The sequence below is a fragment of the Platalea leucorodia genome (genome assembly GCF_965183815.1).
Source record: "Platalea leucorodia genome assembly, chromosome: 9".
Classification (NCBI taxonomy): domain Eukaryota; kingdom Metazoa; phylum Chordata; class Aves; order Pelecaniformes; family Threskiornithidae; genus Platalea; species Platalea leucorodia.
In genome coordinates, this window is record NC_138831.1 from 27,902,398 (window position 1) to 27,926,056 (window position 23,659).

General features: G+C 57.0%; 1 protein-coding gene across 2 annotated transcripts; it reads right to left on the reverse strand.

Moving 5' to 3' along the window:
• Positions 1-1,512: 1,512 nt before the first annotated feature.
• SHF (Src homology 2 domain containing F) lies at positions 1,513-22,928 on the reverse strand (the record flags this gene model as incomplete). 2 transcript variants are annotated; one of them, XM_082321358.1, is made up of 7 exons in its annotated part: positions 1,513-4,392; positions 7,900-8,019; positions 8,397-8,568; positions 11,803-11,940; positions 13,569-13,787; positions 14,864-14,993; positions 22,449-22,928. In XM_082321358.1, 7 exons carry the CDS (start codon positions 22,926-22,928, stop codon positions 4,206-4,208), a joined length of 1,446 nt encoding a protein of 481 aa, XP_082177484.1. In that variant the 3' UTR covers positions 1,513-4,205. The 2 variants fall into 2 exon arrangements, with proteins under 2 accessions (XP_082177484.1, XP_082177485.1); XM_082321359.1 differs by lacking the exon at positions 11,803-11,940.
• Between the last annotated feature and the right edge of the window lie 731 nt (positions 22,929-23,659).

Sequence of the window (23,659 nt, forward strand, 5' to 3'; positions counted from 1 at the left end):
TGTGTCAAATATGTTCGTCTTTACAAGAAGATTTGAAAGGAGGCATTCAGCTGGGCCATGTGTGTGCCACACGCATGTGTGCGCTATGTATGTGCTACACTGCACATTTTGCTGGTAGCCTGCAAGGATCCGGAACAAATTTCTCTCCTTTGCTATAAACTTTGGCAGCTGAGTTGTTGGGTTATTTGATCCTTCTGCAGATTGCTGTGGTTGGAGACAGAATACAGGGCACTGTGTTTACAGTGATATTCAAGCAACTTAGGCATCACTGCTAGGGCTGAGGTTTTAAACCAATCACTAGGCTTGGGCTTAAGGGAACTCCTCCAGGCCAGAGGGGCAGGGAGGAGGCATGGGTGATGAACCACACCCTACACACATCTGAGGGTTTTACCCAGTCTCACAAGGATCAGTTACTGGTGATGCTCTCCAGTCTATGAGGTGTTCAGGAGCCCTGATGGCTTGTGCTGGGGTGGGTAATGAGGCTGATGCTGGGCTTGAGGCTAACCCAAGTGCTTCATTTCCAGCAGGTGGGAGACATTAGGGACTGTGACAGAGTTTTGGCAAACACACCCCTGCTTCCAAGGAGGGCAAGCTCAAATTTTGCCCTGAATCAGCCTTTCACCCCTCTTGGTTGCCTTCCTCCTGCAAGACTACATCTTTTGACCAGTGAAGTCCTGTGCAGGAGTAACTGCAGCCCCAGGCTGGCCCACAGCCAGGAGGAGCAGCACAGGGCTTGGGGGCCACGCCAGCTCAGCCCTGACTGCCATGCAAGAGCATGTTCCCAGCAGTGCTAATCCAATTACAAAACAAACTTCCTTCCTTCCTTATCAGGGCCTGCAGCATGCTAAAACAGCTTGGCGATTATGGAGGGCTTAGTAAGGGACCAGAGATCAAGCAATGAATGACAGAGCTGTTTCACTTGCAGGGAGGAGGTACAGAAAACAGAGGCAGCTGGGAGAACACAGGGGATTCCTGGGACAAGTGGACTGGGAATTGCTAAAGACAAAGGTCTCTGGTCAGCCTTCATGCTCCCAACAGGGTTAACCTCAAGGCCACATCAGGTTACTCAGGCCCTTGTCTGTCCTGGGGATTAGCATCCTCATGAATGGGGATCCCCCGTCATCTCTCTAGCCCTGTCACATGGCTGACCCCCCTCTCTTATTTCCAAACACCACTCATTTCAGTCACGGGACAAAAGAAGGTAGCACTAAAATAACCTTGCAAGAGAGATTCAATCCAGATTTTCTCGGGAGCTCCTGAGCAGCTCCCGATCAGCTCCCATCACAAACAGAGGATGCAATGTACCAGCCAGACCCAGAGTCATACACTTTCTGTGAGAATCCCAAAATGAGACCTCCCCAGGTCCAAACAGGACCCAAGACCTGCTTGCATCTGCCCCATTTGAGATCATGTCCATCCCCTAACCCGATGTCAAGCTGTGGGCTGGCTCTGCGTCCTACACCCTGCTCCTACCTCTTTCTTGTTGGACCTCCTCCACCACGTGAGGGCCCACATGGAGCTGGAGGCTCCATTGGGCCAGAGGGATTGCCCTCAGGTTGCAGTGAATTTGCAGTGCTCTTCATCCCTGGTGTCCAGTCCCTCCTGGTAATGCTATGAAGAGGGGAAAAAAACCTAGCTGGGCTTAGGGCAGTTCTGCTTCTCGCAAAAAAAAGCCCTTCTTGACTCTGGTCTAACACTGCTTGGAGCAGGAGGGTGGACCAGAGACCTCCTGAGGTCCCTTCCAACCCAAGTTATCATGTAAGTGTAGCCAACAGGTCAAAGGAAGTGGTTATTTCCCTTTATTTAGCATTGGTGAGGCGACATCTGGATACTGTGTCCGGTTTTGGACCCCAAGTACAAGGAGAGAGTCTTGCAGAGGGTCACTAGGATGGTCAGTGCCAGAGAATGTGTTGTACAAGGAGATGCTTGAGGAGTTGGGCTTCTTTAGCACGGAGAAGAGAGGGCTGAGGAAGGATGTAATCACCACAGGGAGGATTGAGAGCTGCTTAGCTGAAGCACTTGGACACAAAGCCCAGCTCCAGAGCAGGCCTGCTGGTCCGTGACTGTTTCTGGGGAGCTGGTGCGATGCACACAGGTCTCACACCCCTTAGCGCTCAGCAGGGATGCCCCTGAGATGGAGCCAGGCTGCTTGGGCAGGATCTCACCATAAGGCTGCGAGCTCACTGGTACAGCCAGTACTGGCTGCCAGGCAGTTTGCTCCCTGCCACAGTTTCTCAAGAAAAAAAACCACAACATGTGGTGGCCTGCATCTCCAGGCCTTTCTGCAGGCTCTGGCGTGGCAATGCCAGGAGAAAAACCCTCCAGCTGGAGTCACTTGCCTCTGTCCCCACCACTCAAGATGCCTCCCTGGGATGGAGAAAGGCAGCTGGGAGCTGCCAGCAGCCAAGCAGGGCTGTAAGGAGACACCAGACACCCAATGAGCTCAAACTGCTGCCTTTTAAGGAGTGGCAGAGGCTGAGGCATCCTAGAACAAACCCAACACAGTTTCTGCAGGCTCCCAACCGCAGCATGCACTCAGGGACCACACTGGCTGTGCCCGATGGTCCCCACAGCAGCTCAAAGCCATAATGGACAGCCGGGACAGTGATCCCCCAGCTACAGATTATGTCTGGAAAACCCCAGAGCCCCGGATGGTAGAGCAGGGTTCCTGCTGTGGCTGCAATGCTCACCCACACAAGGTCCCCGCAGTCCCATCGATCACCTCCATCCCCTGCAGCAAACCTGCAGGACCAGCTCCTTCCTGGGAGCAGGTGGTGGGGAGGATGATGGTTTTCACAAAGCCTTCATCAAGCCACCACTAACAACCCGCCAACGCCCCAAGCGCTTTGCTCCACTGATGCAAAAGGTTTTGCTGGTCCAGCAGAAAATTTGCCACTGCCATCCCCTCTGCAGAGCACAGCAGGACCACCGGGGGAGCAGAGGGGAAAGGGAACGCAGTGCAGGGGACTAACAGTGAGAGCGAGCTTAGTCTGAAGCATGGATGGAAGAAATGTACATGCGTGGGTACAGTAGCAAGCAACACCAGGAACAAGTTTAAAGGGCAAGGTATGCATTAAATGCTACAGAGCACCAGATGTAGCTTCAGCCAAATGAAGAGAAGGAGCAAGCTGGCCCAAAGACAAGGCTTCAGGAAGATGAAGAACAGGACTGGAGCCACTGAATACCCAAAGGAAAACAGGAGATCTGTGAAATTCAGGGATTTTGCCTAAGACTTACGAGGGGTGAAGGAAAATAAAGAGGCAAAAGATCCCAAAGAGCAATCCCTTCTACAGGGAATAACAGGCAAGTCCAAAATCAGCTCATCGCTGCCCGTGAAGAGTCCCAAAGACATAGCAAGGACATGACCACCAGCATCCCTTGTCCCCTGTGTCTCAGACAAGTGAGCTGGTTGAACTGCTCAGGCACACAGGTCTCGGTGTATGCAAGAGCAAAGGAAAAATCAATTCACTTAGAGCTTTTGTGTAATAAAATTCCCCTCCCCGCCATTTTGCCACACTGATCCCCCACTTGAGGTGGTGGGATGCAGGCGCACGGTCCCCATGGAGCAGGAGGTGACCATGCACCGCTTTATTAGGCAGTGGTGCTGCACGTGCAGCTGAGACTGGTCACTATTTACATTTGGCAAAGGATGGCAGCGAGTACTGAGCACCCGTGCAGGTGGGGGCCACTGCTGGCCTGGCTCCCCTGTGCCTCGCTAGCCCCAGGGAAGCCTCCTCCCACCCCTCCGCCAACCTCCTCGGCTGCAGGCACAGCCTTTTTGTCTCCTGTTGGCAGAGCCAAGCACCCTCTTGGAGGCACCTCAGGCCTGTTAACGGATGATTTCTCCCCCTTTTCCCGCACATTGTTCCCCCCAGGGCTCTCCAAGGCCCCAGCTCCAGTCCTTATATCCTGAGCTCTGCCTGGAGGCAGGCAAGAGCAGTGGGCAGCCGGCGAGCCCTGCTCAGCTCCGCACATGGGGGGTCCCCCCAGTGCCATCCCAGCAGGCAAACTGGCACACGGGAGCCCCCTGAGAGAGCGGGATGAGGAGTCTGGCTGCAGCAATCCCCAACAGTGCTGGCTGTGCCCAGTGAGCTGCTTGCGGGCTGTGGGTCCGGAGCCCATCCTTGGCATGGTGGCACTCAGCCCTGCGGATGGGCCAGTTTTGGGTGCACCTGGCCTCGAGCCTGGCTCATGGTGGGTGAGGACTATAGGGTACGTATAGCCACCGGGTAAAGCAAGGACATGTGCTCAGCCCCCTTGATGGGCAGCTTGCGGCTGGCGTAGTGATGAATGATCTCCGGCACACTGTCGAAGGGCGGGCTGTGCTGACCCAGCACGTACTTGTTCTCTTGGGTCCGGGACAGTTTCATGTGCATGAAGCCCTGGCTGCTCCTGCAAGGAGAGATCAAGGCAGGGTTATGGGGTGCAGCCGGCCGTGGCTTCCCGTCAGCTCCTGTCCTACTCGAGACAGGCAGCCTGCCCCTTCAGCTGGGGGTGATGCTGCTGGCTCCTGTCCCCAGCCACAGCCCTGCCCGCACCATCCTGCTCTTGGCCAACTCCAGACAAAGTCCACAGCACAAGGGAGGGACATGGCTGGCCACACTGCACTGTGTCCCCCCGCAGGGTGCACAGCCACGCAGTGGGGTGTGAGGGGTCCATCTGGGGACAAGGACGGTGCCTGAGGCTGGGGTGAGTGCACGCAGGCAGGGAAGGAAGGGCACAGCCCAGGCAGGAGCAGCAGGGGCTCTTGCTGCAGGGTGACGTAGGGACAGCGGCTTTCGCCCCTCGCACGCGGCAAAGCCCCTTTTGCAACTGCCTGGCTCACACAGGAGGAGCATGCCTCATGTACCCCCCGCCTCACCGTGGCAAAGCAGGATTTTCTCCTTCAGCTCGCAGCCTGTTGCGCCCCCCATGCCAATACTGTGGGCTCCATAAAACCCGCTCAGCGTAGCAAAGCCATTTCCCGGCACAGCACGGGCACCGAGCCATGCGAGGCTGCGCAGGCAGATCCTGCCACGAGCACTGATTCCAAGTGACGGGCTAATGGCCCTGTTGCTATTAATTTGTGTCTCCGAGGAGAGCCACAGCCTGTCTGCAGCGTCTGGAATGCACATTACGGCAAAATATTGATGACTTAAAAGCAGACAGGACCTCATCAGCAATGCTGAGCCACTTCCAGCACTGCGCAGGCCGGTCCCATCCCCCCAGCTGGAGACGGTGCCCGTAATGGACAGCCTGGCTGCATTAGCAGAATGGGTTTGCAATCCATTTAGCGCCAACAGGCAGGGAGCTGGCCGCCCGGGGGGAGGGCAGGGGGGAGAGCCACAGCCACCTTCCAGGGGCCAAGGAAAAGCGATAGCCGGCCGCATCCTGTGTCCCAGCAGTGGGGTGTGGGAAAGAGCTGTGGGGGCTGCACCACACATGGCACCCTGTGAAGGTGCACGGGTTTATCCTGCACACACACACATGGTTGCACTGCTAACACGCAGAGCTGCCCACGGGTGCTGTCCTTAGCACTGCACCCTGTCTGTAGACAGACCCAGCCCTTGCCTAGCATTGGCAGGGGAGAGATGAGCAGGACCCCAGTGCAGGATCAGGGCCAGTCCAGAGCCAGAGCGCTGCCATACAGGTCCACAAAGAGATGATGTTGGTTATGTTTTGCCCACATCACTCCCCGGGTCTCTGTCACAGGCTCAGGGATGTGACTGAGACCAGACCACTGGAGGGATGCCTGAAGGAGCACGCTGCAAATCTGACAGCCTCACAGCCAGCAGCAGGGCCAGGATGAGGACAAGGGGCAGGTGCTGCTCCTGCCGAGATGTGAGGAAGGACCCAAAACTTTGCAGCGTGGCCTTGGCCACTCTCATGGAGGCGCAAGATAAGAGGGACTCATTCCCTGAGTGTTTGAGGCAACAATACTACAATTCTGCCCATGACAGGCAACATGGGGCTGCCTAGCCTGGACCAGCCAGGACTGTCATGGCAGGGTTAAATCCTTCCAGCTACCTGACATGATATGGGTACAGCTGCTCCTGCTGCTCTCTCTTGTGCATGTTTTCCTTTAAAGCAGCACAAAAGGGCTTTAGGTCAGCACCTGAGATCTCTTTCAGACCATCTCCTCGGCTGCGCCTCCTTCCTCAAGGAAAAAAGGAAAGAGTTAAAAAAAATAGAGAGAGACGCAGACAGTCAGCTTACAGCTATATAAAAAGCATCCCAGGGGATTTTCCTTCAAAAGGGTCTACAGTGCAATGGAGTAAAAATCATGCTCCCGAGGCTGTGGGCTCTCTGCAAGCACAGCTGGCAGACAGGCAATACCCGAGCAGCTCCTAGATGGGCTGCAGTCTCCTCTGGGGAGGTGGCACGCCACTGCAAGGCCACATCCTAGCCACACATGCCCTCTGAGAAGAGAATTTGGCCATTTTTGCCATGAGGCCAAGGATGGGCAGTAAGAAGTAAGGGAAAAAAAACCAAAGAAATGGGTGACTCACTTGTAGAGAGGTGATGGAAAGGGGCACCCATGCTGGCAAGGGAAGAAGCCCATCCACAACCCCAACACCACCTCCCAGGCTCTCCAACATACATGCTGGCTAATGCCACCCATGAGGCAATGGCTGAGAGGACCTCTCACAGCCTCGAATACGACTCATCAATGAGCAGAAGCTGTTGCTTCAAAATTGCTTGCGAGCCAGGGCAAGGAAAAAATATTGAGAAAATTAAAACATTAGTAAAAATTCTGACCAAAAAAAGGAAAGGAGGGAGCTTTTCCAGAAAGGCTTGTTGTCTAATCTGAAAGCTACAAGTCCAGAAGGAAGAAATAATATTTTCAGATAAACTTCTGCCCTGGTTTGGTGCTGAAGGCAGTAAAAAAGTGTAAAAAAAAATAGAGAGAGAGGCGGAGCAATCTAATTCACAATTGTGTCACTGGGAAAAAAACAGGGGAGGCTGAAACCACCAGGGAGCAATGCAGGTACAGAGACCACTGGAGAAATTTGAAGTATATTGAGAAAAGCGTAGGGGTACGTGGCCTGTTGTTGGGCAGACATGACTGAAGTGCTCAATAAATACTTTTTTCACATCTGCCAGGAACAGAGCTAATATACTTGCCTAGCAGGAGGGCAAGAAGGTATTTGCTAATCCATCATCATCTTCAGGACAGTAACAGCTTTGATTTTGTGGGTTTGGGCTGCCCCAAGAGTCCTGAAAGAGCTGGATGAGGAGCTATGGGCAGCTTCTCCCTGGCAGGACACGTGCGGCAATGCTTCATGCAGTTTTGGCACTAAGGGAATCTGGAAAAATCGGGGACAGTGCAAACATCCCCCCCAAAAACCCAAGCAGAAACCAAGCTGTGCTGTGGGGATGAGGTTTCCCTGCTGGGAAACCAAAGCAGCATAATGCCCTCTCTACATCACAGCTGAGCAAGGGCTTCAATGGATATGTGGGCTGGGGAGGCAGGGATGGGTACCCACATTTCCATCAACAACGGGATCACACAAGCTTTATTCTCCCATGAAACTAAGCTACAAAAAAAAATGGGGTAACAAGAAGCCAGAGCTGGAAGTTGTAACCAGACACATTCTGAGCAGTGAGGCACACCATTTTATCTACCCGAGGGATTACTAGCACTGCCAAGGGAAGGGCAGTGTGCCTCCAGATCTACAAGCCTTCCCAAGAGATACTTTTGCCAGACACCAAACCAGAAGCCTGTGCCACACTGCAAAGAAGTACAGACTTCATATTCCAGCCATTTTTGACCACCCCATGGTCGTCTCCATGATGAGTTACCCCATCGGCACAGGCACATGTTCGCGTGGGGCACCCACCCGCAAGGGGTCATCCACAGCACTGGGTCACCTCTGCTGTGGGTCCACCACCCCCCCAGCCCCATCTGGGCTCACTCACTTCAAGGAGAGGGAGAAGTCGTTCTTGCTGGTCTCGCTGTTGCGCACCAAGTAGCTGGCCTCCTTGCACAGCCTCAGCAGCGTCTCCGCATCCGTCCGGCTGATGGCCCCGTGGTACCAGCTGCAGGCGGGAGAGGGACCGGCTGTGCCAGGCAGAGAGTGGACACCCCGGGCAGGACTCTGCCCCAGGACAGCAGCAACGCCAGCACCCCCAGCACCTCCCCGGGAACAGCAGCCACGTTCAAGGAGAGGGATGTGGGTGGCACCACCAGGGTTGGAGGACAAGGGGCAGGGCTCCCACTGGGCAGCTCAGGGGGATTCAGAGGGCACATGGGGACACCACAACTGTGAGAAGGGTGGCAGAGACAAGCAGGCAGAAACGCGGGGCCAGGGAAGAAGGGAAGAAGCAGGTCTACCCCAGGGTTCCTTGTGGCGTGGCCACAGGGATCCTGGAGCAGGCGGAGGGGTTGGGCAGTGCTCGGGGCCGGCAGGACTCACCACTGGCTCTCCAGGGGCAGGGCAGGGTCAATCCTCTCCCCGATGAAGGGGCCAGGCTCAGCAATCAGCGTCTTCGTGCTCTTGAGGCTGCTGGAGCCATGCCTGAGTGCAGCCCTGGCCTTCTCCTCCCTGCAGGGCGAGGTGCGGCCATACCCCAGCCCCTCTGATGGACCTGCAAGACAGACACATGTCACAGCCAACGTCAGGGAGAGCCAGACAGGCTGGGCTCCCAGCTTTCCCGCCACAGAGGGAGCTCACAGAAAGAGCCAGAGCCACATCACATCACGCTGAGTCCCCCTTGCACTGCCCCATCCCCCTGCTTTAAGCAAGGACAGGGCAGCTCCTGGACTGCTGCTCACAGCAGCGCCCCAGGACAGATAAGGGTTGGGTCCCCACCACACCAGGGCTAGGGTCCTCGCAGCTCCCGAGCCCCTGGAAATACTTTCAAATACTTTCAAAAGGTTTCAAAAGCTCATAGAGGTTTTGCTAATGCAACCAGAGATTCAGTGGCTGCAGCATAGAGTTGTGAGAAGCAGTAAGGAGGGGCTCTCCAATCTTGGGGAAAAAAAAAAATTAAATTAAAAAAAAAAGAGGATGGGGAAATGGAGCTAAAGGGAGCAGTCAGTTTGGAAACGATGGACACGTTTCTGCCAGCACAAGTAAACCTCCTGGGGTGAAGAAAATAATTCCTCAAGGTGGGAAGGGGACATTTTGACTGCAAGGTGCCTCCCCGACACAGCCGCATGGCACCAGCCCAACCACGGGCCCCCACACACTGACAAAGCATGGTGGCCTGGTGCATGCCACCCGGCAAGTGGCGGGGGATTAACCGAGACGTGCCCCAGGGACCCAGCCTCTCACCAACTGTTATTTCTGTGCCTGATGATTTCAGCATTAACAATGTTGTTTCTCCCTCCTCCAGAGAGTTCATTATTGCTCCCCTGCAACGCAAGCCCCCTCACACAAATGACTTATTGATTGCGCAGAGCTGCCTTGACGTGAGGCTGCAGGTGGCTGATGTCACGGAGGCACAGGCACCCCAGAGGCTGAGCGCTGCAGCTCCCCTCATCCCCAGGACAAGCTGGATTTCCCTGGCTGGGCAGTTTCCCCCTGCTGTCCTCCCCATCTGCTGCAGGGGGATGCTGGTCCTGGCTCAGCCTCCTGCCTGCTGCTGACCGTCAGGGCTCCAGGCAGGGGCAAAGGCTTTTGGAGCACCCCCATCTCTGCAGGCAGCAAGGGCATGCTCCAGCATCACCCCAGCCCTGGCAGCAAAGCAGGGTGATGCAGAAGACACGCTCCTGCAGGGCAGAGGCAAAAATACCCAGAGAGGTATGTTTTTCTCTCTAGCAGGGCATCCTCTAACGTGACTATTTGAGGGGAACCTTGTCTGGGCCCTATGCAGGAGAGCAGGTCTCCAGCCCCCCCCAGCACCAAGAAGAGAGGAAGGCAGCCAAAAGGAAACTCAGCCAAAATCCTCTGCAGCTTAGCATGGCTTAAACCCCCCCCGCCCCCCAAGAAAGAGCTCAGGGAGGAGGTGCCTGGCATTAAGGTTTGACAAGCCTTGCCTCTGCAGTGGTCTGGCTTTTCACCGGCCCAGCTCACCCTTGTACCTAACATCCAGGCTTCAATTTCAACTCATCACCTTAAAAAATTGAGGCAATCGTTAAAAAGCCAGACAATCAAAACATCAAAGTGTTTGCTGGCGGCACAAAGTCATGGTGTTAGAGGCTCAGAAAAAAATGCATTGCACCTGTCAGAGAGAGGCAGAGGCATGTGCATGATTAAACAGGATATTAAAAACAAGCCCCTAGGAGTAAGAAGACATCCCTCAAGAAGTTCAAGTCACCCCCAGACAAGGGAAGTAGAAAATGAGACAAAACTCTGGCAAGATAAACTTAACACAACAAAGCAAGTCAGGAAAGAAAAGAGACTCTGTGTTGCTAAAACCAGGAAAAATGACAAACTGATGTGTTCATCAGGAGCAGGATGCATGTCAGAGCAACTGCAGGGATAATAAATGATGGAGGAAGAGAGGAAGCTGAGTAGAAAAGAAATTAATTTTTCTTGACACCTTGTAGGAAGAGGATCAGGAAGTTTCCCCCTGCCAAGACCTTTCTTTTTCGGGACCATTAGCATCCCTGCAGGTTTGGGACAGTACCCCAATGCAGCCCCAGCAGAGCAGCCACATCACTTGGGGGTGCCCCTACGATCAGCAGTGAAATCAGCTGTCACGTGCAACCTCGTGCTCAAACCCACCTGGGAGGCAGCAAAAGCCATACCGTTGGGTTTTTTTTTTTTTACAAAGCTCTGTAGGCATTTGGGTAACTGCAGATAAGGAAATCAGACATCTGCACCTGGCACGTCACAGTGTCTACCAGGAGCAGCGTTAGTGACGCATGGGCAGACATGGCACGCCATGGCACAGCTGCCAGTTTGCAGAGAAAAAGTCACATCTCACAGATCCATCCCAGTTCCCCACAAGAGCAGCAGCACGTGAACGAGGCCAGCCCAACCCCAGAAGCCTGGGTGGCTTTCGACAAACCCCCCCACCTAATGCTCTTGGCAAAACCCTAAACCACCACAGCATAAGAGCAAGGTCCTTAAAATATTAACAATGGGTTAAAAGAGAAGCAGCAATATTTGGCTTTCATAAGTGAGACTGCCAGCAGAGTCCAAGGGGGATTTACATGGGGGCTCTGCTGCTCAGCACACACAAAAAGGGCTTCACAACAAGGCAAACCTGAGATGACAAAGCGTGCCTGGGAGATTTAGCTGTTCAGGATAGCAAAAACGAGAGTGAAGAATCCAGAGGGACCTCCTGCCACTGAGCAGGAAGGTAATAAAATAGCGGAGGAAACGGAGCAGTGCTAAATGACAAAGCAAGGCACATGGGGAAAAAAACAAGCTCAACCTCAGTGGCAGGATCTGAATTAGCTGTACCACACCTGTAAGGGACCTGGGTATTAAGAGTAGCAAGAAAACATTAACTAAATGCTCAGAGCAGTTGTTGAGAAGACTGTAAAAGTAGCCATCAAACATTGGGAATTTGGAGGCAAAGAGGAGAGAACAAAAGAAAAGGTAATAACTCTGCCACCGAATAATCCCCTGGTGCAGCTTGACTGCTGCATGCAAAGAGGCATTGTGGAGCTGGAGAAGATGCAGAAGAGGCAAGGAAAAACGTCTGGTGTCCAGCACAGGACAAGCAAATGAGCCAGGAGGAGCTGGGGTAAGGCGGAGGAGGAGGGTGGATGTCTGGCAGCGCCCGAAGGCAGCTGGCAGAGCCCTGCCAGGTCCAGGCAAGCTCTGAGGCATTGCAGCATACTGGCGCTGGCAGGGCAGGAAGGCAGGGTTGCAGCGAGCACCAGCCACAGCCCCCCCAGACAAGCCACTGTCATGCGAGACCCACCATTGGCGTCTTCGTAGCTGGGCTGGCCATGCTGCAGAGGGACGGAGGCACTGGACTCACCGTCCAGGGGGCTTTCACCGCTGTCGAGCTGTCCCACCGGTGGTGGCCATGGCAGGTCTTTAATGACCTTGATTTCAACTGGATGGCAGGGGGGGAAGGGGAAGAGAGAGAAAGAGAGAAAGAAAGGGCTTAGAGAAAACCGTCAGCAACACCAGGCCCACAGAGAAGGAGAGCAGTTGTGGGGGGAAAGACCTGAGGACCAAATTCCTGGGAGCCCTATGCCAGCTTGACCATCTCGTCCCCTCCCCAGCACCAAGCATGAACAGGCCTGACACGGGGCACATTCCCAATGGAGAGACCCTGCTCCTCCATCAGCTTTCCCAGCTAACCCTCTCTGGGGTTGGGGGGGAGCCTGCGATCACCCCTATCCCACATGCACATCCATCCAGGGGACCTTGGCCAAGTATCCCATTGCCATCTGTCCTGCCCATGTATCCGTCTTGCCCCGGGCGCTTCCCGGCCACACCACGGGGTCCACGTTCCCCTGCCAGGCACCAGCAGGTGCCTGCCTTGTGTCGGTACTGGCTGCCCATCAGCAGGGATCTCACAGGCCCCACAAAGGGCGAAAGGGCCAGCAGAGAGATCCCAGCATCGCAGAGAGGAGAAATGCCCTGCAAGCCACAGCAGGACCTGCTCTGGCTCCTGAAGAAAATGGGCAGCAGGTTCTAATGAGGCCCGGGGCACAGCAACCTGACACCCTTGGGACTTGGAGCAAGCCTGGAGTGCCCATGTGCATCCACACATGAGCCAGACCTGTGAACACGCCACCTCCACCCAGGGACATTGAGCAAGGTGGCTCAACTGCCCAGATCCGGAGCACAGACACCTCAGCACAAACCCAGCCCACTAGCGCACCACGTTTCATGACGGAGCCCAACAAGTCGAATCCTCAGCACAGAGTGCCACAGGCACCGGCCCCGCACCTGGCCAAGTCCCAATGGCATAAGCGCAACCCCAGGCACGAGCAGACACCACAGCGTCAAGCCCAGCACATCTCCAGCTCGCAGAGCCCAAACCCAAAAGGTGAACCACTCTCAAGCCAGAATCTCCATGTTTCTCTCTGCCAGCATCCCTGCACAGCACAAACAACCACCGGCTCAAGCGCCTTGTGCATGCCGGCTGTAGCACAGACGCACACTGCTGCAATTAAAATGCATCCTGGATAAGAGTGTGTCAATTAGCCAGAGCCAGTGGAGCAGCCAGTGCTAATGCACAGCATGGATTTCCTCATTAACAAACACAAACACAATCGATCCTGCAGCACAGATAAATAGGTCAGGGGGCTGGATGATCACCTGGCCAAAGGCTCCTGGGGGAGCGCCCAGTTTCTCCTTCTGCCCCAAGGAAGGAGGGATCTGCTTGAGCCCAGGGTCGAGCCTCTCCCCTACAATTCGGGGTTGGGGGGGTCAACTTGCACTGGAGGCTGTGGTCAGTAGAGGGGAGAAGAGGCAATGACAGATGGGCACTGGACAGGCTGCCAGGGCAGCTCCATCCACCACTCCACCCATCCTGGCTCCCTGCTGAAGAGAGACAGGCTTTGCAACTGCACGAGCTCTCCCCAAGCCACGGAAATGCAGAGGCCAACACTACTGACCCCCAAAGGACGAAGGAACCCCAAGGAGCCAGCTTCCCCCCTGCAAAACGCAACACAACATTGGTTGCTTTATGGCTGCTACCCATCCTTTATGGCTGCTCCCATCACTGACCTGCAAAAGCTTTGGAGATCCGCTCCTTCTTCCACTCCCAGGGCTGGTCGTACTCCTCTGGCGGCCGCTCGTCATCCTCGGGCAGCCGGGACTCCCTGGGCCTGGGGCAAGCTGGGCGGTCACCGTCCATGTCCAGCCCTCCAAGCACAGGCTCGTAGGGAGTGTCGTAGAGGTGCAGCGGCCGGGTGGGAGCCTCCCGTAAGCCCTTCTGGCGGATCTCTAGCCGGAGAAGAGGGAAAAGACCATGAGCTTTTTGCCCAACACAGCCTGGCCATGGTCCCCAAAGCCTTGCTAGATGGAAAGGCTCAATTTCACCCAAAGGTGACATGGGGTAGGGAGAATCAGCAATGGAGACCCCCTAAACCTCCAGCAAGTGCCCGCCAGAAGAGGGGGAGCTTCTGGGCAGCCATGGTCCTGAGCAGTCCATAGCACCAAGATGCCTGCTCTCCCCATGGTACAACATCCCCACTCTCGGGCAGCCCTGCAAAGCAGGGTCTATCGGGACAAGCGTCCCAGAACCTGATTCCCTGTGAGCAGTGAGGCCAGGTTTCTTCCCTAGACACCCAGCGTGGCTAGTTTAATAAAATGCCCTTCCCCCAAACAAAACAAAAGTCTCTCCCACAGACACAAGCAGCCTCTTCACCACTTGCTCATTTTTCCAAGAAATGCAACAGTCTAGTCCAAAAAGCTGCACAAGCTTTCCAGAAACCACTTGCTCCAGGAAAACCATGGGACTGCAAAGCAGAGCCAGAGCCTGGAGCGCGCAAGCCAGCACAGCGACCCTGTGTGTGCTGCAGCGGTAAGAGTGATGCCTTCGGGAGCCCATGCTCTCACCTCACCTGCTTTCCAGCCATAAGCAAGCCTACTGGGGACTTCACTGCTGCGGCAGACAACAGCACACTCTGGCCCAGTCCTAACCGAATTAAATAGCTCCCACATCCGTCTTAGTTTTATGCCAGATGCATCGAATGTCAGGTCTCTCCTGGCTCAGCCTGGTGGGCAGGCACCATGGTCCTGCGGAGCAGCACCACAGGCAGAAATATCAAGGTGCTTTTATTGCTTGGGTAGCCTTTGTGAGTGCTCTGGCTACGACAAGCCCATCACACACAGGTAAAGCTGTGAAAATTTGCCTGCAAAGTGGCTCTGCACCACCACAGCGATTGCCCAGGTTTGCCTTGTCTGGAGGACTCAGTGCTGTCACAGGCTGCAAGAAACAGAGTACAGTGGCCACCAAATTCACACAGCAGGGACCAGAGGCACGAAGAGTGGCCTTTGCACAGAGCCTTCCACCTTACCAGCCATCATCTTCTGGGCTTCATACGGCTCCATGTATCCATCGTTCTCCGTCACCTTCTCCAGCCCTGCCTGGCTAACAGCCACCTGCGCCGCATCGAAGGGATCTGCATAGTCCTCCAGGACAGCCAGCTGGAAGAGGGGAAGGGTAGGAGAAGGGTTAGGGTACGCCCTGCCTTTTTGGATGGGGTCAGGGACCAGTTGAAGCCCCTTGAAACCTCACCACAAGCTCTGCTAGCAGCAGCCAGAGCGGCAGCCAGGACCCCAAGCCCACATCATGGCAGCCCCTCAGAGCAGGTGCTGGCAGCCAGCAGCTCTCCAGGCACCGGCACTCAGCCGTGGAAATGCTCCAGCCTTTGTCCCAAAAGCTGGGACAAAGCCAAGCAGAGCAGAAGGCAGCCTGGCCTCCTCCCTTACCATCAGCTTGGCACTGCCAGCGCCCGCGCAGATGCCCTGGCAAGGCCCCCACCGCGGTGCCGGGCTGCCGTCAGTGCCGTCCCCCGCCTATGGCATGCAGATGCTCTCCCTGCATGCAGCCACATTTCCTTGCCCAAGGCAGAGAAGGGGCACAGATCCTAGTACAGGGGTGTCAGCTGACACTGGCATGACTGGGAACTCACTGGTTATTTTCCAAGGCTCCTGCAGGCTTGTTTGAAGACATTTCTTAACAAAAGGGCTACAAACAGCCCACAGCTTCCTCTCCCCTCCTTCCTAGGTCCCTGCAGCATCCCCACATGTGTCCCAAGTAACACAGGACAGGGCTCCTCCATATGATCAGGAGTCACCGGGAAGAAGGACAAGGAGCCCCTCAAGTGCCATGTCATGGGGACAGCACAAAAAGCCCAAGGTTTGCCCTTACTAGCGAAAAGGAGACGATCCTGCAGTAGGATATAGGCCATGTCCCAGAGCTTGATCCCCGCCAGCGCTGGAGCCACACGCCTGCTCCGGCACCTCAGCAGCTTCCTGGCTGCAGCACCCCATTGCACCATGCTGCAGTCCCCGGCAAGCCTGGAGCTGTACATCCCACCTCCAGCCCAAAAGCCTGGTTCCAAAATGGGGCCAGGCAATATTTCCAGCAGGGTCCGAGTGCACCCAAGCACCTTTGCTCACCCACAATGCAAACCCCAGGCTGGAGCATCCGGCAAGATGAGTTTTGCAACCACAACGTGAGCCACGAGAGCTCCTACAGCAAGAACCAAACGACCCGAGCACAGTGTGGCGGCTGCCTAATCCCACCCAGCACCAGGCTCTGTCCTCACTGCCATGCTGTCCCTGCTCTTGGCCAGCCTTGGAGACCAAGGCTGCTCACGCATTCCTCTCCAGCTCCCATAAACAGCTTAAAACAAAACACTTCTTCCTCCTTCCTGTGCAAAATGGCCCGACAATAGACTTAAGCAGCAAAACCCAGCAGGAAAAGGGAACAGGAACTGGAGCTGTAAACACCTCTGTGCAGCCCCAGGCCTTTGCATCCCTGCAAGCTGCGGAAGGAACGCGCCTCCCCCGGCCCCAGCTCACCACCTCCTCCGTAAATGTCTGGGCTCCCGGCTCCCCATGTGGCCGATGCAGTGGGGAGCTGGGGCAGCTCTCCAAGTCCTGCCCCTCCATACCGGAACACGAGCAAGCAGCAGAGCATCATCCCCAGAGCAAACCCTGCCAGTCACAGTCCTCACAGCCATCCCGGGTGAGCACAAAGGGGGTTCAAACATGCAAGCAAGCAGGCGCTCTCATCCCTCGGCAAGGCAGCAGCAGGAGAGATGGCTGCTTGGGGTACTTGCCTCCACTGGATGAGAGGGAAAAAGCAAAGCTCCTGCTGGTTCTGCAGGCAGGGCCTGGTGCCAGCAAGCTGAGACAGGGCTGCAGGAACAGCCAGCCCATGGCTTTGCAGTCGAGACAGGAACTCTGCTCTCACCTCCATCATCCAAGCGAGACACGGCATCACTCAGCCCCCGCCAGGCACTGGAGACACCAAGAGGCAACACTGAGCCCAGGGGGCTGCAGCCCTTTGCTTGCCACCGCTGGGGCAAAACCACCCAGGGAAATCTAAGTTGACGGTGACCTTTGCAGCTGCTTCGTGGCTGGGGCCTGACCTAATGCCTGTGGGGTGGGGAGATGAGCGACAGTAACTGCAAATTCCCTGTGGGAAGCCCCTCTGTTTTCTAAACACCCTTTTCTTCTCCAAGGCAAAGGGGGGTTCAGCCTGCAGCAGGCAGATGCTTCCCACCCATTGCCTGCAAGATCCCAGGGGCAGATCAGCGCCCACCACTCCGAAGAGCCAGGAGATCCCATGGGCTACTTCAGAAAGCTGCAAAGAGGCTTTTGCTCCACCGCAACAACATCTGCAGAGCACAGCCCCGTGCCGGCGACAGCTCATTCGCACATGCTCTAGTGCCAAGGGAGGCACAAGCATGCAGGCAGGCGTCCCGACACGCACAAATGCACAGGCTCGACACGTGAGTGCCTGCGAGACAGGCGGACGGGCAGCACCACGCCTATTGCTCACCCTTTGCAAAGAGCTCTCACAGCTCCACAGGTGCTGCAGGGCTGTGAAACACGGTTTGCTGACCCTCCTGGGCTCAGAAAGGGGTTGCCTGCTCATTCCTCCTGCCCCAAGCCCAACCTGCCCGCATTCAAATCTGCCATGAACCCTATTTCCTAGATGCATTTTGCTACACAGACGTAGACCCAGCTCGCTGCTGGCACCAGTTCTGGACCCTTCCTCTCCCACCCCATAAACAGAAAGCAGCTTCAGACAAGACAGGGCACCAGCACAGAAGCTCAGCAGCCGAGAGGCCCCTCTGCATGAGGCAGTCATGCTTCCCAACTGGAGGAAAGCCCCCTCTGTATTTCCTCGGCACCCGAGTCTGTCTTCCTGGGAAGGGAGGGAGGGACACATGAGCTCCAGCAAGCGCACAGGGTGGCCCCCACTCAGATGCCTCCAGCTCCAGATCTAGAAAGCAGAGGATGGTGGGGAATCCCAACATGTCTCTGCTGAGAGCCCTAAAACTGGGTATTTTGCTTGCAGGGGGGTGCAGAGGTGCTCAGCAGCAATTAGACAGGATCTGCTGGGCTTAGCTCAGACCCAGAGTGAATGGCTCAGATAAGGGGCTTGAGCCTCCGAGGTCCCTAGGTTTGGTGGGGTTTTGCTACACGGGCTTTACTCCCTCACTATCTCAAGGATGCCTCTTCGTAGGAGCTGAGCCTCCCCACCATAGGGTGCTGAGAACATAAACCCATTCATTTTTTAAATGGTCAGATATTACAGTGCAGAGCCATGGAAAAGCTGGGAAGGCAACTCCTAACTGTCTCCAGGACCACTGCAAGCTTGGGATGCACAATCAAGCAAGCCAGAACAGTACTCCGAGCCCTGAAGCTGGAGGGGCTAGAAGCTCCAGCCAGTGTCAGGAACAGGTCAGGGCTGTTAGAGGGCAAATGGCAGGGATCGCACAATTACTGATTGAATCCTAATGCCCTTGCACGTGGGGCCGAATTAAGGTTGCCCAGGAAACTGCATCTCATTTCCTAATCCAAGCACTGGACTTTATTAGCCACACGGGGCTTTCTGCAGCAGCGGTGCACACAGCTGCTCCCCCAGCACAGGAGAGGGCTGCAGCCGCAGCAGCTCCCAGGGGTGCCCCAGACCCGCCCCGGTCCAGTCAAAGGCCAGGCATTTCCATGCTTCGCTCACATCCCATGTCATAGACAGAGCTTCTCACCACCTTGGAGCCGATCCCAGCACACCACTCAGATGCCCAGGTACCAAGGCACCACCTGCTCATATATAGCACAAGCTTTGCTAGATTTGAAATAATTTGGGTGCAAAGCACATGCCTGACATGCAAAGCCACCGACCTGGGACAGCTCTTGGTGCAGAGCAGTCCTTCAGAGAGCAGCCAGGCACCACCGGCACTTGGACACACGTCCTCTTTGTGCGCGTGAGTGTTTTTCACACATTTATCTGCCATGGCAAAGCATACCCAGATCCCTGCTGCAGTACCGAGGCTACTCTCGCTCTATTATTTATGCCAACTGTAAGAAAAAAAGAAAACCAAAAGAAAATTAAGGCAAAGGGCCAGATCATCACTGGGTTCTCGTAGTGAAACAGTTTTTACGCTGGCCACCAGGGAAGGCAACAGACAGCAGCTCTTCAAGAGAGTTCATAGTTCAGACACTGAGATCCCAGGGCAGAGCAAGGGCTCTTCACCCCATCTTGCCTACAAACATCCCACTTGCCACCACCTTTTGCCACAACAAGATGCTCCACTCTATAGAGAGGTTCGCAGAGGGCACCTGGGATGATCTGGGCACCTTTATAAACAAGTTTCTTGCCCTGGAGATAAAGCGTGTTTGGGGTCCCCCCCAGGGGATTGCTGGGTTTCACACTGCAGTCACTCTGAGTTACAACCAAACTCAGTTCATTCTCTCTGACAGGTGCAAAATTTCCTCAGTTTTACCCATCTTGCAGCTTGCCTTTTGGTGGACACTGAAGCCAAATGCAAAAGCAAACCGAGTGCTGGCTTTCCAAGAAGGGTCTGGTCCCCTGCCCGAGGGGAATGGCTGGGCCAGGTGGTGACCCCACGGCTGGACCCGTGGCATGGGAAGAGAGAGTGCAGGGCGGACAGCACAGCATCGCGCAGGATGACTCAGTTCGGGGAGGCTCTTGCAGGAAAGACACACGCCCAAGAGTTTCCTGGCCGGCTATTCCCACACCCCGCAGCACTGACCCTGTGCTCCCAGCAAAAATGCCAGCGACCAGTCCCGGCGAGCACGAGACAAAGCCCTCCCCAGGCAGATCCCCAACCTCGTCCCCAAGCACGCCATGCCCTGGGCACAGGTGTCACCACGCAGGGAGGTCCATCACCAAATCTGTCCCCACTGCATCCCAGTGGCACTGCTCCTCACACCTAATCCAAACATGGCAGAGAAGACATCTACAGGGTATCTGCCTTGGTCAGGTGAGCCATACAGGGCCAGTCATTGTCCACTGCTGTAGGGAAAAGACTGCCCAGACCAAGCAGATGGAGAAGGACCTCTGCTGGTCCCCACTATGTCCAGCAAGCATTTGTAATGGAGCAGGAGCCACTGCAGAGCTCACTCTAAGCACATCCCCACAAGATGTTGCAGATCCCATGCAAGGCAGAAAGATGTGACGACTCATGCTAGGATGGCAAAGCATCGGGTGGCCCAGGCAGGAGGGATGCCATTGCCAAGATGTTCCTGTCTGTCTTCAGTTCTCCAGAATGGGCAGAACAGCTACAGCTGGCACAGGGCTCCCAGGGAACGTGGTGAGTCCCCCAACCTCTATGCAGCACCTGTACCGCAAACCACACAGCCTCGGCCAAACCACGCAACCAGGAACTAGTGGCTGCTCCTTCCACTTCTGTCCATCCTCGTCCTCCCCGTTTGGAAGGGCAGCACATTTTATTAGAGTGTTTTTCACTGTCAACCATTAGCAAAACACTTCTCTGCTCCAGCAGCCTCGCCTGTACCTAGAATTGTACTTCTCCCTTCATCTTCAGAATCACCACAACTCAAGGCCCACACCCATGGGCTTTCTGGAGTCCCAGTCCCCGCAGCAGGTAGGGAACAGTGCCCAGCACCTCTTCCTAAGTGTGGGAGCACTGAGCCACCTGCCACAATCATCATCTCAGTTTGAAAAGCTCAGCAGAGGCTCCAGCCTGGCCACCCTTCCCTGCTCCAGGACATCTTGAGACTGTCGCCAAGAACAAGAGCCACAACCCTGCAGCAGGCGCCTCCATTATCGTGGACCACCTCGACCTTGCAGCAGCCAGGGAACCCTCCCACCGCTCAGCCCAACGTCAAGGCCAGCAGACAGGAGCAGCAAAGGGTGCTCAAGCCCAACAGAGATGCTCCATGTGGTGGATGGTTCCCAGCTCCTCCAGGGAAACTGTTTTAATGGACAGTTGCATGCACTGTCAAATATTCCCACCTTATCTCTGGCTTCACCCAGCCTCCGGAGCTCTACCTGTGTCCATCACGTACCAGAGCCCTGAAGAATTAGAAACCTCCTCCCCACAGAGCCACACAGGAGATCAGGAAATAATCTAATCACCGTCTATCTTGAATAAGATGAAGGGTCTTCTTCGCCCTCATGCTGTTAGCAGGGTTCCCCCAAACATATCCCAGCTTTTGGCTCTTTGAACTTCCTGGCATCTCCCTAGCCCTTGGATGCCCACACAGCCCTGGCTGTACCTGTTGGCAGTCCCTGCTTCCCGCAGCTCCTGCTCAGCCCTTTACACATCACAGTCTGAGTCCTTTTTATGACCAGCACCCACTCCTGGTCCCTCTGATCCCACACCACATGTTCCAGCCTGCCTCAGCAAAGTGCATCACCGCAACAGCATCTCCGGATCCCGCTGGCAGTGCCCTCCTCCTTGCCTGCTGCCCGCAGCAGCCAGTTTACAGGATCCTGGCTCAAAAGGGCGTTTCTGCCAGGCCCCTCTGGAAACCTCCGGAAAGCAATTAGTCAGTACAAGCAACTTTCCAAGATCCACCAGTGACAAGTTTTTCTATCTGCTTAAAATACTCCCAAGCAGGTTTTGCCCAGTGCTCATTTTGTTGTGCTGCCCAGCAATGCCAGGACCACAGATGGGATCATTGTATCCACCATTCCCCCCGCCAGCCAGATTTGCAATCCCGTCAAGTTTGCTTGACAAGCCCCGTCTTGCAGGCAGCAGCGCTGGCAGGCACTAATTACCCCTCCTGCCTTTATTTGCGCAGTCCCCGCATCAGCCTCTCCACCAAGACGCCCGGCACTGATGGCCAAAGCCCCAGCAGGTTTATTTCTCTACCTGGTCATTGTGCTGCTCAGAGCCCATCTCCCTGTGGGGAGCTTCTCCCCAGCTCCTGCCTCTCACCAGGGATGTTTCTCGCCTCTTTTTCGGCACCAGCAGCACCAGGCTCCACTCTCACCCCCCGAGAAGCCAGCTGGGAGTCAGCAGACAAAGAGGCGCTGAGGCTCCCTGACAAAGCAGCACGGCAGCTCAGGGGGGCCCGTCTGCCACTGCTGGCACCAGCAGGCCGTGGCAAGTGGGTAGAGGGAGATCCACCGAGTGCGGGGTGGAAGGAGGCCCAGGGCCGCTGGCCCCAGCATGAGAGGCCACTGGAGACAGTCCTGTGACATGCGGGGCCTTCCTGGGCTGGAAGGTCTTCACCTCTGTAGAGCACCAAGCACTTGGCTGCAAAGAAATGGCAAGAAGGGACAGGGGGAAGGTGCCCGCTCTCACACCTTGGCAACCCACGCTCCCTGCTGGGGACTGTATCTGCCTCCCACGGGAGCTGGAGGAGAAGCCGAGGCTGCCTCTGCAGCGCTGCTGCTGCTGACGTGTGACCAGCATGTTGGTGCTGCCAGGGCACGGGGGGACACGAAGTGGGAGTCCCCACGGAGCCTGGCCCTAGCTCCTGCTGCAGCAAGCCCTCGATGGCTGTGCTCCACCTGCCCCAGGGGTCCCGGCCCTGCTCCTCACAGCGAGTGCTGAGGGTCTGGCGGGGCGACCCAGAGCATCCCCCCGGCCGCGGGGCTGGGGCACCCCGGGGGAGGCGGCGGGGTGCCCGTGCCAGGCCACTCACCTCCTGCAGCGGCTCGTCGGGTGGCTCGGGGCCGGCCGGGGGCGAGCTGGGGGCGGCGGGTGTCAGCGGCGGCGGAGGGGGGCTAGCGGGCACCTTCTCGACCGCCTCCACCTTGATGAGCCGGTGCTTGGGCGAGACGTACCGGGGCCCGTCGGGGGCGGCGGGCGGCGGCGCCCCGCTGTAGGGGTCCTCGAAGTCGCGCTCCTTCTGCAGCCGGTAAGCCGCCACGATGTCGGGCTGGGCGGCGGCCAGCGGCTCGGCGGCGCCCCCGGGCGGCGGGGGCGGCTGCGGCGGCGGCCCGGCGCGGTAGTCGGGCTTGGGCGGCGCGGGGGGAGCGGGCTTGGCGCTGCGGAAACCCAGGTGCTCGCGGAGCCAGCGCGCCATGGTGCCCACGCACTGCGGAGCTCCGCCGGCCCCCGCCCCGGCTCCCGCCCCGCCGCCGCCGCGCTCCGAGCCGGCCGCCGCTCCGCTCAGCAGCATCAGCGCTGGCGGACTGAGCGCGGCGGCGGCGGAGCCGGGGCCGCGGGGGGAGCGGGGGAGGCGGCCGGGGGAGGCGGCCAGTGCCACCTGCCGGAGTCGCCGCGTCGGCTGCTCCGAGCGGGGCTTCCCCCCCTCTGCTCCGCCCGCCCCGCTTCCGCAGACCCGCTCCCCACGGCGCGGCGCGGCGCGGCCTCCCCGCCACCCGGCCCGGCCCGCCTCCCCCGGGGCCCGCCCCACTCCCCCGTCGCCCGGCCCGCCTTCCGCCGCGCCCGGCCCGGCCTTGCCTGGCGCTCCGGGCCGCCCCCGCCCTGCGCTCCAGGCAGCCGCGGGCTCTCGGCTCCCTCCCAGCGGCCCCGCGTCCCGCCACGGCCCCAGGGGAGAATCGGCCCCCCAGGGGAGAATCGGCCCGCCAGGGGTGCCCGCCGCCCCATTCCTCTTGCTGCGGGGCCTGGAGACCGCGGGCCTGATCCGGCCCTGGCAGCTGCCGCCGCTGCCCACTCCCCCGGAGCATTGCCCGGCTCCTGGAGCGGAGGAAAGGTGCCTGCGGCAGGACCAGGAGAAAGGCCGCTGGGGAGGCTGCTAACAAGATAGCAGCAATAAAGGGTCCCTCGGTGGCAAATCCACTGCCTAGGAGGTGTTCACGGAACAAGCCCCGTGCAGGACCTGCAGGACCCCCACAAGAAACACCGCATGACCAGGGTAAGCAGGGACAAGCCAAGGGAAGGTGCTCA